This window comes from Colias philodice, chromosome 9 (assembly GCF_061535455.1).
Source record: "Colias philodice isolate Cphi_HAF_F1 chromosome 9, ilColPhil1 Martin Lab GWU primary, whole genome shotgun sequence".
Classification (NCBI taxonomy): Eukaryota; Metazoa; Arthropoda; class Insecta; order Lepidoptera; family Pieridae; genus Colias; species Colias philodice.
This window is the reverse complement of record NC_143094.1, coordinates 11,152,731-11,165,192: the sequence shown is the minus strand read 5'-3', so window position 1 is coordinate 11,165,192 and position 12,462 is coordinate 11,152,731. Positions and strand designations below refer to the sequence as shown.

Genomic DNA, 12,462 nt, shown 5'->3' with positions numbered 1-12,462 from the left:
AACATCATTATCCTTAATTCTTAGCTTTCTAGCACTACGTGCCAAAATGAAATATATTTGTTGTTTACTTGAGAACTCAAAAAAACTCAAAATATCACTTACAAAAATATATTTCGACAATCCACGTTATCCAAATCTCAACACTTGGTCCCTATAATTGAATGTGGTGCACAAATCAATATCTGGACTTGAACCTGCAATCGCTAACACTTTATTGGGTTCCGATCTCATTATCGCAGAGTACACTGTAGTGGACGATACTGGAAGTTCCACTCTTATTTCTCCGGAGTAGCTGAGTTGGTACAAATGCTTGGCTGTTCCCCCAGCAACTACACAGTCATCGTGGAAGGATGCTACGTGTATACCGTGGTCGGGAATGTCGAAGGTGGTCACTGCGTCGAGAGATCGTAAGTGCCAGAGAGCGAGACGTGGACCACCGCCACATACCTGTAATTTTAATTTATTTGTAAATTGTGTCACGGATTTAAATTAAGTTTTGCAAATAAAATATCTAATTGTATTCAAGGTAAATAAATACAAAAAATAATAATTCACGATTTATTAGAAGAATTTGTCAGCAGAATTATCTTTGCGTTGCGTAATTTTTAAAGAATTGATAAAATTCGACTATGAGGCGGAATTCGAACCAGCATTTTTTTCCAATAGAAATTTTTTCTTTTGTCAAAAAAAACGCAGGTACGAATTAAATTATCGAATTTTTTCAGTATTTAAAATCTCTCATTTAAAAGCATTTGTTGCAATGCTACACAACCTCATTCCCATGGGTAGATATTAGATTATTATGACGTGCATTTAAATCACTTCGAAATATATACAGTGGTGGACGTTTAATTAGAAACACGTAACACAATGAAGTAGTCATCAAATTCATTTAACATTTATGTATTAACGTATTAGAGGTTAAGTATTATTTCATATGTAATAGAACACCCATTTATCTAGTTTTATAAGAAATTGCTTAATTTTAAACAAATGTTAGCTTAAATTAATAAAATTAAACAACTTTGAGTGAAGTCTGATTTCCGAGTATTTTCAGTCTGGACAACAAATTAGAAACAGCATGGTTCGAGTGTTCCAAAGTCTCTAATTAAGCGTCCACCACTGTATATTTTGATAGATCGCTATATTAAGAATCTGATGTGACCACGTGAGTCCGTGAAAGCTAGTAATATATTTTTCAAACTACTCAGATTATAACTAGAAAGCATAATTTAAAAGCCTACATGATATTGAATTTAGATCAAAAGTATATAAAACAAGCTTGCATAAATAAATAAATGTAAAGTACAATACAATATTAATAATTAATTGTACAAATTGGTTTCGACAATATCACTTCGAAGCTATACATATTTAATTCTTTAGTGAAATGTCGGTATGAACTATATCTGTCCCTTTGATAACTTCTTGTAACTTATTTCCCATTAAATATGTCTTATATAGAAGAATCACACAAAACATTCTTCATCTATACTAATATTACTAGCGGTCCGCCCCGGCTTCGCCCGTGGTACCTACATGTTTAAACTATCCTATCTCTCAAGTTGGATCGAACTGCACATGGTGTGCGAATTTTATTATAATTGGTTAAGTGGTTTAGGAGTTCATTGAGGACAAACAATGTGACACGAGATTTATATATATTAAGATTAAGATGCTGAAGCTGAAGAGTTTGTTTGTTTGTTTGAATGCGCTAATCTCAAGAACTATTACAGCCCATTTATCGAGGAAGGCTATAGGCTATATATCATCACGCTAAGACCAACAGGAGCGGAGCAATATGGGTGAAACCGCGGAGCACAGCTTTAGAAATAAAGATATGTAACAACTTACAATCCAATCCTCTCCTAAAGAAGCAGCACCAACCCATTTGCCAACATCCGGACGAGACACCTTGCTATTCTTATGTGGTTCTATCTTATTGTGAGCTTTCCCTGTTCTATGATCCCAGAGCATTACTAAACCGTCTTCGCCAGCTGATATCAATTGGTTGTTGCTGGAAATATGACATTTATTTGGTTAAATTATTCAAAAAGAAATCATAATAGAAAATGTATAAAATCATAATCATATTATTTTGTAGATATGTATTTAGTTTAATAACAACTAGCATCCCGCTCACGGCTTTGCCCGCTTTGTCTAAACCTAATAAATTAAATATACTAAAACATTCCTCTTGAATCACTCTATCTAAAAAAAACCTCATAAAAATATGTTGCGCAGTTTCAAAGATAAATTATCTGACTTTTATTTATTTTACTCATAAGTACATAAATATAATTAACATTAAAATAATATGCATCATAAAAACTAAATCATTTCAAAAGTAAGAATACTTACTTCCCATGAATGCAGTGTATATAACTCTCATGGCCTTCATAACTAGTCAATAGACTACCATCTTCCAAATTAAAAACATACACCTTATTATCTCCGCAGCCAGCATACAATTTCTCAGCATCATCTGACACCCATAAACTGTTTATATCACACTGTTCCATAAACGACTGAGGTTTTATCTTGATTGTCCAAGAAGGTTTACTTAATTTAGGATTTACGATTGCTTTCCATTCCCAAGCATGTATTTCATTGACTGTACCAGCTATCAAGAACTTATCTATACTTGCTAAGCTACATATTGAAGTGCCTGAAGTGATTTTGTGTATTTTTTTCGGTTTATTATAGTCGGGAGAAATAGAATCTGGATCGGGGCGCAAGATTCCGTCTAAGCTGAAAGAAAAATACACAATTAAGCTTTAAAAAATCTTTATTCATTAAACGATTTATGGAAATAGGTTTTAATAGGTCAACTCAAACTCACTCAAAAATACCAATATCTCCATAAATATCACCGGCTACTAAATATTTTCCACACGGCGAAAACGCTTGACAAAGTATTGTGTTATATAAAATTTTGTCAATCATTATGATAATAAGTATATTCTTTTTATAAATGTGTATTTAAATGATAAATCGCTTTGCTTGAAACTTTATTTATTTTCCGAAATCAAAATAAACACATAACCTCTTTATACTATAATGAATGAGTGTCAACAACACAGCGACAGCCGACATTCGACAAGTCGACAACAAAACTTTGTCTGTGGTCATCGGAATTCGGATTATCTGTAATTTTTGATTGAACTTTTTTTTTCATAGAGTTTCTTTGTATAAGGCGTTTTGCAGACAAATTTTAAATTGGTGCATCCATCCTGGCGGAACTATCACGTTATTATCAATTATTCAATTATAATCTTACAAACATAGAATAAAAACACAAAATTAAAATTTTATTAAAATAAATTCATAGACAATACATATTTTCTTTCACAAAAATACGGCAAATGGCAATTTTGGCAAGAGCACGACACTAGCGTAAAAAAAATCAAAACTCTTCAATCAAAATGGACGTGTGTTTTACGTGCAGAATTTAATTTAGTTGCACGTTATTGGTGAGATATTAATATATTTGACCTAGTTTTTTGCGACAGATATTACTAAACGTACTAACTTGATAAAACAATACGTTTATATCTATTTTCATTTTTTTATACAAATTGACTACTTGGCGAAGTCGCAAATCGCAATTTGTTTCCTAAAACCTATTTTACTTTCAGTTAAGATCTATCCCAGACAAAATGTACAATGGGATCGGATTACAGACTCCAAGAGGGTCAGGCACAAACGGTTATGTGCAAAGAAATTGGGCATCAGTAAGGAGAACTAAAGATTCTGTCAATTACCGCACAGAAGAAGAAATTGCAAAACTAGATTCGGCGTCTAACAAACAACCAAATCGCGAAATACTTGACCATGAACGCAAAAGAAAGGTGGAAGTGAAATGTACCGAGTTGGAGGATCAATTAGAAGAACAGGGGTGAGTTGTATGATTATTATTTACTGTAACATTTTAGGTTAAATTGCTCTCATCTTTTCATTTTTAATACGATCGATCAGTCGATGGTTTAGGAACCTTATGATTTATGAAATATATTTTATTTACTGTAACAATAGTCACTATGAAACTTACATAATTTCAGTTTCTTAATGCTGTAAAGTCTAATTTAGTGCAATATTAAAATATATTAGATAACTAGTGATGTTTAATGAGTAATAGTGATGAATAAGAAAACAATTCTCTCCATTTAGTTTCTTACTAATTTTATTATTCTTTGGTTATATTTATTGCCACAATTTGCTTACTACATGTAGATTATAGTTATCATACTGTTTTATTACCATAATAACTATTCATACATTCTACCTGTCTAGATCAATTCTGTTAGTGTAATTAGTTATATTATTGTATACTAGATAGATAAAAAGTATACCAAATATCCATTATCGAGTTATGCTTAGCAACACATGGTGATTCATTATTATTTCTATGGAAATTGAGAATTTAAATGCGCCTACTTTAGAACCTTATGCAAAACCTAACCTTGTGATTGATAAAACTGATATAAAAAGCTTTTATTTGTTGTAAGAGAGCAAAAAGCTACAAAGTTGTACATTTTCTTGTTATCAACCATCGATCACACACAGAATATTTTAACTATCCCGGGTGGGTCATTTGTGTGAATCTAATAGGCTATCTATCATCATATTTTTTATTATAATCATCAAACACACACAAATCTCAATAACATATAATATCTCTGTGTTCTAGATTAAAGGAATTACCTCATTATAATTTAGTGGATTATGAAATTACCTTTTGATGTGTATAATAATTTAGCAGTACTTTTATATTAAGGCTCTTCAAAGTGTTGAAAATATAAGAAATACTGTCATAGTATTAGCAATTTTTTTGTTCATCTATTTTTATAAACACAAGTCAAAGCAAAATTTTTTCCTCACAGCTGTCTATCATAAATAAAGAATCTGTTTGACTTTTAGAACAGTAGTAAGAACTTCTAGTAAATTTGATTTGATTTTATTATGATGCATTTACATCAAACAAGCGAATGCTCATTTTAACCCCACTATATCAATTTCTTTTAGTGTAAACAGGCATATTATTTCGTTGTTCTTAGTGCATTCAGAAAGATTCTCTGCAATGTTCTAATAATGGAACGGGAGCTAGCAACTTTTAAAAAAAAGTCATTTTAGTTGGGTTTTTGATATACTGTTTCTCTTGCTATTTCGTTTAGAGTCCGGGCTGTCTGGCTGGCGGTAGTGGTTGCGTTTATTAGTGCGCACAGGAAAATATACGTAACTTAAAAGTCATTTATTAACGCATAATTTTTAATCTTTTGCCTTTAGATAGATCCATCAGACATAATTTTTTTATTGCAAGATGTTTTTTTCGATGTTAAATAATTGTTAAATAATACGCAATTTTTTATTTCAAAATAATTAAAATGTCAACAAAATAAGTGAAATTACATCAACCTCCTATACGATAATGAAAACCACTGCGTTCGTGTTTTCGTTTACACTTAAAGATCACAAAAGAATGCTCTTGTTCTAGCTCTATGTTTGTTTGATGTAAATGCACCGATAGATTACAATTAATTATAATCTCCAGAAAGATTATTGGGTTTTTTACTGGTTAGTGTTAAAAATTATGATAATTTTGAATAGGCTTGATTTTTTTCATTGTATTTTGAATTATATAAAGAATTTTTTTTTAAATTATATTTAGATTTTGACTAAAATTAATTGCGAAATTAAATTATATTATAGGTATGCAGTTTATTAATTGGATTAAAATAACAGAAAAAAACATCTAGAAGCGTGTGAAGAATGTGACCCAAGTGAATCATTAAAAAGATAATTTTAACGTTTTTCAATTTTATTTTATCATATTATCATTGAAAAAGTAACTTTCTCTATTTCCGACTAATTTTTTTTAATTAGAGTAGGTATTTATAATTTGCTCACATGTAGTAATACGTATTTAGTTCAACGAGATGTATGTACGATCAATGCTATAGCCTTATTTTTTCTTATATCTTTAAAATCATTAGTGATCTTTTTTTACTGATAAGATGTGGGTACTGATGATTTTCTTAGTAATGATCCGAAAAATTGATTTATAAAATCTAAACTGTAGCAAATAATCCTAGTTGGGTGTAATATTAATTCAGTTAAAATACGAATGTAGTGTCGAATATTATACCTATTACCCCTATAATAATAAATACCATAATTTATAGGCTTTCGACAAATTTCGGCATTAGGTTGCGTCGCTGTTAAGAATATTATAGCGTAGAAATAAAGAGACAATTTTATCCTCATATTCGCTCATATTACTCGATTTATATATAGCCATTATCACATTATGTTCTCTTCTTTAATCTGCGTAATATATTTCATGAAACCCTACATGCGCACGCACTTGTTTTATCGATTCTATGACACCTAATGTGACACCCCAAAGGTTCTATTATACTAGTCCACCCTATTCTAAGGGCAATAGCCCTTGCGCACGAGTGAAATCAATAATTCACCGGAGCGGGACGAAGCACCCTTCATATAATATTGAAACCAACCCTACTCGTACTCAGTCCACAGTCGCGCGCCATGCGCGTCTTATCGCACATTTTATTGTTTTTCTGAAAGTAATTTCGCGATTACAACACCGTATCATGCATTGGTAGGTTCAGGTGCGATGTGGAACGATCGCTTACGGCGAATTTATTTTTAAGATTCCATTACACATCGCTTGTTCGCAGAGAGTCTACGTAAATTGTGGCATTGCGAATCAGCACAATTGATTTATTTCCAACAGTTCTAATTTTGAAATTGTTGTCTATGGTTGTTCTCTTTTTTAATAATGAGCGTGTCGTTGGTGTGGCTGCGTAGGTTGCCGAAGGAAGAGATTGCGGCGCGAGTGGCGGCCTTCAGATCGATGCTCTCGGAGACCAGCGTCGACAAGGATGTACCGAGGGATGAATACGGGAGAGTAGCGTAAGTGTTTCTTGCGTAATATTTTCATACTTTGACGTACATATTTTAACTCAATACTGCGTATATTTTTATTTAATTTTACGAGTTAACGTAATAACTATCGATTTTATAGCCTTTGCGTAATAATTTTCTACTACGAAAGGCCGTTGTTAGAGATTAGAGAAAGCAATTTGTGTATTATTTTATAGAATTTTTTTTCAATATTTATCGATAAGTATGTTAAAATACATTTTGTACCTGTTCTATTTGAATTAATTGCCACCATGCTACTTTATCATAAAAAACGTTTCTTATACTCAATCTAGTAACTAAATCTAATAAAACAAAACTAGAAGAAAAAATAAAACTTTTTCCACTTCACATATCTCCGCTGCATTTTAATTTTTAGCCATGCTCTAAAAACTTGGGGTGTTTTGTAAGGGAAGTGTTGCGAGCGTTCTCAAGATCTACTCTACGTTGGCTTTCAGGCCAAGGCCGTGCTTGAGATTGAGCATGGGTGATCTGCTACCTTTGTCTTTAAATTGACCCTTCATTTTGCTTAGTGGCTCCTGTGGCCAATTAATTTTATCTAGCATGAGTCGATTTATAGCGACTAATTAGGGAATTGTTAATTGGAGGACGTCGGTTACAAAATAGATTTTTAATTGCTATATTATGTTTTTAAAGGAAAGTAACATAAATAGTCTATGTCTTTTCATATAATTTAAGTCCTTATTAATCCTTTTCCCTACCAAGTACAAGTTCAATATAAAAAAATACTCCGTTGAGCATATCGAATCAGCAAATATCATAAAATTTGAAATTGTACTCATATAATTAAATTATTTTTTTTAATTATTACCACGACATTACAATTACAATATTATATGGAGAACACGGTTATGAAATTGCACACAAGAAAATAAAATAATTGGAACTACACGTGACACGAGTGAACTAAATCTTTAGTTCGTCGTTGGCTTTACAATTAATATTTATTGATATCGATTTCACATGTTACTTCTGTTACTACTAGCTAGAAACCGCGATGTTACTCGCGTGATATTCGATGAAAAGTAGCATTATATCATCCAGACTATAGTCTATCTCCGTTCCATACAGATACTAGGATACAGATCCTATCAGCTATCTTTAACATGATTTTCTTAGCTACATCTGTATGTTTGTATGTAGCCAACTCCTTAAAGACTCGATTTTAACCAACTTTAAATTTAAAGCTTTAATTCAAACTTTGTACATTTATCAAGGGTCGGCAATCATAACAATTTCATTTATAATATAACCATACGTCATACAAACTTTCGCGTGTATAATATTATGATAGCATGTAGCTTACGTATGGGATTAATTTAAAATTGCTACGAAGGCTTTTAGGTAATTACTTCGGACATAATTCTAGGATTAGGTTATTAGTTAGTATTATAGGTATATCGATTTTTCATACATATTATAATCTCACTGCTTTTATTGGATTAATGGCTTAGGGTTGCTACTAAATGCCATAGTGCCTTGAGCTGTATAATAACCGATATTATAATTAATTAAGCCAATTAAATATTTATATAAAGGTAATCTTAAAAAGATAATACATATTATGTAAATTGAATCAATTTTTTTATTTATTATTGTTTGTCTTCTGGTACCGGCTAATCAGATAAATCGAAACAGCGGAGCCAATTTTGACGACTAGTGACTAGTGAGACATGTTTGATGTTATTTGTATAGTAACTAAGGTTATTTGGCAGAAATACCCTTTTTTTTCTTACTTAGTTAGGTAACCTCCAAAAAAATCACAAGTCAATAACACGATAAACGTAAAAATTTTCCTATACCTATAATTGTGATGACTTGAAAAAATTCCGAGCACAATTTATAAACGTCTATATTTTCTATACATCCTATACATTTCACATCAAAACCTACGCTCTCGTGTTCCATTAGGGTACTCAGACACGAATACAAAAGCTCTTTTCACCTATGAAGCTACTTAAGAGAGTGTTAGGTTTCAAAACACATTAGGATCTGTGAACGTGAGGCGAAAAAGAATTGTTGTTTTCTATAACCTATTACCTAGTAAGACAGTATTGACTATTGACAGACGATTGAAACTTTATTAGGATAAGTTGCCTTTTCGCATGGGATAGAATATATCATAGCTGTTTTTATTAGAAATTTCGAACCATTCTTTTGAAGTGGAACTTCTTTAGGCGCGTTGAGAGTAAAATTTCAAGGTCGCGTCATGGCAATAACGTCACGTCATGGAGTAATGCGACGATTTTGATATCTTTAAATCTTGGCAAAGAAGTTTCACTTCTGAAACGTGTGCTCGGTGCACACGCTTTTATTTTGTAAATGAAGGTGAGCACTACGGAAGGAATTCAGTAGATTCAGCCCTAAAAAGTATAATTGGGTGGAAGGTTTGGAGGAAAACAGTTTTGAAGGAAAATCGATGAAATATTGCGACAGCCGATAAAGTGGGCTCGGATCTGCTAATTTAATATATGAAAAAAAATAGCACATTTTACTTTCCGTTATAACGAATCTGCGATTAATAGATTCGGAGGTCGTAGATCTTCATAACCGCTTCCCAATATAAGTACATGCGTATTTATAAATAAAAAAAATGGCAAACAACGAACTTATTTCACGAAGTTTTGATTCATTTTTTTTCTGTCTATGTTTTAGGCAAATTAGCAGTTGCACAACGCAAAAGTAGTCTATGAATTAAAGCAAAATAAAACAGACTCAGGCATTTGACATCTACGAGATCGGATTGAAAATATTTACAAAACATTTGTAAATAAAATATGTACAATATATTTTTCTTCTATAAATAAATAAATATGCGTTTCTATGCGTATCATAGGTATCTTTGCGTGCTTTATAAAAACAACAGAAGAATTAAATTCAGCAAGAATTTTTTGAAACGATTCCAAATCATTATCAACAATTTTCAACCCCTTGAACCCCCTGTTCTAAAAATAAAAATATAATAAAAATCAATACTGGCACAAAAAATAACAACAACAAAATTGCTTCACATTTCTGTCAAACAAAACATGTGCCTGTCGTATTGATCGCGATGTCCCCATCCCCTTGTTAAGGGAGGCAGGACACTGAGTCCCCTTTGATATGCTTACGTCATGATTCGCTTGGGGTTCATAAATTACAGGCTTGATTATCATTATGCTGTGTCGCAAATTTTGTCGTACCTAACATTAATTTTTTCAATTATATTTATAACTTACTAAGTTACTAGCTTCCCCCGCTGTATAGAAAATTTAATAATTAATAATTATATACCTAGGTACTTACAAAAATCCTCAAGAACAATTTATAACTTTTTATAAGAAAACCTCGTTGCGTATGGTTTTAAAGATGGACAGACAGCGACAGCGATATTTCATAGTTTTCTTATAGGGCTACAAATACAAATATTATTTGATATCTAGCTAATATTATACCTAACCTATTTTCTGAATAAGACAAATCACCAATTCACGTTGACTTATATTTATATTTACCACTCGAACATTGAAACACTCGTAAACAATTCGCTACGAGTAATGTATCGCTGCCAACAAGCAATGTAATATAAACGGTAGCCGTATATTATGCTAATTTAGTATCTATAGATAAACTTTGCTATCACGCGATTGAGCTTTTAATGTGGCAAGAGAAATGTCCATTATAATTAATAGATTTGGCCGGCCGGCGGTGGCGTCTGCCAGAAGTCGAACACTCCTCCCTGCCTCTGTTGTGATTAGCTAAAGATAGAGATACGAACACTGTGCAGTAGATATTATTACCGTGGTAATACGCCGCTACTTTTTGGCAACTGCGCGTATCAATCTCGATTCCGAAATCATTTGAAATGTTTATCTTGGATACACAGTGCTGCCGAGAATATTAATATGAGAATTTCTCTTTTCGTTGCACGTAGTCTCTTAACGCGTTATTTCCTTTGAAAATGAATAAACAACGTTGGCATTGTAAATTGTAATGTATGAATAGATCTAAGATTATTATAAATCTTTTTAAATTACTTTCAACCACTTTGTTTGTTCTATTTTAATTTCATGCTCGTTTCATTTAGCGCTACTATTGAAGTCGTTGGAATATTAAATTTAATTTGTCGCTTGGCTAAATAAAAATTTTGCTCGAAAATAGGAGTAGGTCTCAGACACAGCTGCCTATGCAAATTGGATGAATAAGACACGCATGGGTTAACAGTAACGCTCATGCACCGTACAGCCTTCACAAAACAGCATATTCAATTGCAGTGCATTAAATAATGATATAATTAATGTCCTTTTTCATTGGTTAATATTATGTCCTGTATTTATCATTGCATATCAAAAACAAAGTAACAGATTAAGGATATGTTTGTAAATATAGGAATCATATTTATAATTTTATTGTTCGTACTTAATATAAATAACGTCGTGAATGTTACGTGTTTCAGTAAAATTTATCGCATGCTAGCATACGATTTTAGCATTAATATGTATTAGCATTTAGCCTTCGTTCCAAGGACTTAATCTGCGGTAATAAAAGCAGTATTTGATTCGGCTTTCTTTTGAAATAATAAATACGTAACGTGTTAATAAAATTCGCGATTATTTATCCGGTGAAGTGCGTGTGTATTGCTAATGTGATATAATATAGTATGTATATGAAAATATGTTTATACATATAAAATAATCTTTGTTTTCATAGAAATTAAGCTTCATCAAATATGTACACGCTTCTTCAGTAAGAAAAAAAGTTTGTCAAAGCTTAAGTTTTTAATAATTATTCAACAATGTGACACATATATCGTATACTCGGTTTAACTCTGATATATTGAATAGGTCATCTCAATTTATAAAATCTTAAGACTACTCAAATAACTTGCAGAAGCAACTACAGATATTTGTAACAGACAATATGACACTACAGCATAATCTGCATAATAATCATTCCCTCCGTACATTTGTTCCCGTGTGCTCATGTGTCGTCTAATTGAGTTCAATTATAATTTGATCCATTCATTAGAAATCTAAAGTCAGTTAATAAAATTGCCTCTTAGCCCGAGAGACTATTGGATTATCTATGTATAGATCTATGTCCTATGTAATTTGTTAGCTTCATAATAAAATATCTATATTCTAATCCCTTTGTTTACGTTTCGAAAATTTACGATCAATGAAAAATTTAGATGATGATTGGTTTTTAGAAAATTCATAAAATGATGGATAACAATAAGCTGTAATAAAATAATAAACTCGCCCACACATTCGAGGAAATTATACTTTGAACTTTTATACAGCAGTTTATTCAGTAATATAGGCCAGATGATACGTTAAATCCAAGGTTGGTTTAACTGTTCACTAGTTCTTCCATGGCTTCGTATGTTTGCTATCATTACAAAGTTTACTGTGAGGTTTCGTTCGTGGTTGAAATACTATTCCGTATTTATTCTGTAGAATAAAGGTAGGATATGTATCGAATGTAATTACATAAAGACCCCTTATGAATGTAACA

The 12,462-nt window shown here is 31.8% G+C and overlaps 2 protein-coding genes across 8 annotated transcripts in view; one reads left to right on the top strand and one right to left on the bottom strand.

Moving 5' to 3' along the window:
- Nucleotides 1-92: 92 nt before the first annotated feature.
- Nucleotides 93-3,077, bottom strand: thoc6 (THO complex subunit 6). Its single transcript, XM_089699473.1, has 4 exons — nt 2,843-3,077; nt 2,362-2,751; nt 1,855-2,017; nt 93-447 (listed from the first exon to the last, which is right to left on the bottom strand). Exons 1-4 carry the CDS (start codon nt 2,944-2,946, stop codon nt 127-129), a joined length of 978 nt encoding a protein of 325 aa, XP_089555599.1. The 5' UTR covers nt 2,947-3,077; the 3' UTR covers nt 93-126.
- Nucleotides 3,078-3,348: 271 nt separating this feature from the next.
- The window catches only part of Srrm234 (Serine-arginine repetitive matrix 2/3/4), a 186,784-nt gene continuing 177,670 nt past the window's right edge, over nt 3,349-12,462 (top strand). For all 7 annotated transcript variants that reach the window (XR_016316103.1, XM_089699493.1, XM_089699492.1 and 4 more), the window contains exons 1-3: nt 3,349-3,473; nt 3,639-3,898; nt 6,832-6,936. Coding sequence is in view for 6 of the 7 variants with exons in the window: in XM_089699493.1 (XP_089555619.1) it covers nt 3,660-3,898; nt 6,832-6,936 (344 nt within the window). In the remaining variant the exon portion in view is untranslated. The remainder of the gene's footprint in view (nt 3,474-3,638; nt 3,899-6,831; nt 6,937-12,462) is intronic.

Bases quoted from the DNA above. Each gene is read 5' to 3' on its own strand.
- thoc6 (XM_089699473.1), bottom strand. From the start codon at position 2,946: ATGATTGACAAAATTTTATATAACACAATACTTTGTCAAGCGTTTTCG. The intron at 2,752-2,842 runs GTGAGTTTGAGT...TTTTTCTTTCAG, and splicing joins GGAGATATTGGTATTTTTGA to CTTAGACGGAATCTTGCGCC. The intron at 448-1,854 runs GTAAGTTGTTAC...TTAAAATTACAG, and splicing joins CTTTAGGAGAGGATTGGATT to GTATGTGGCGGTGGTCCACG.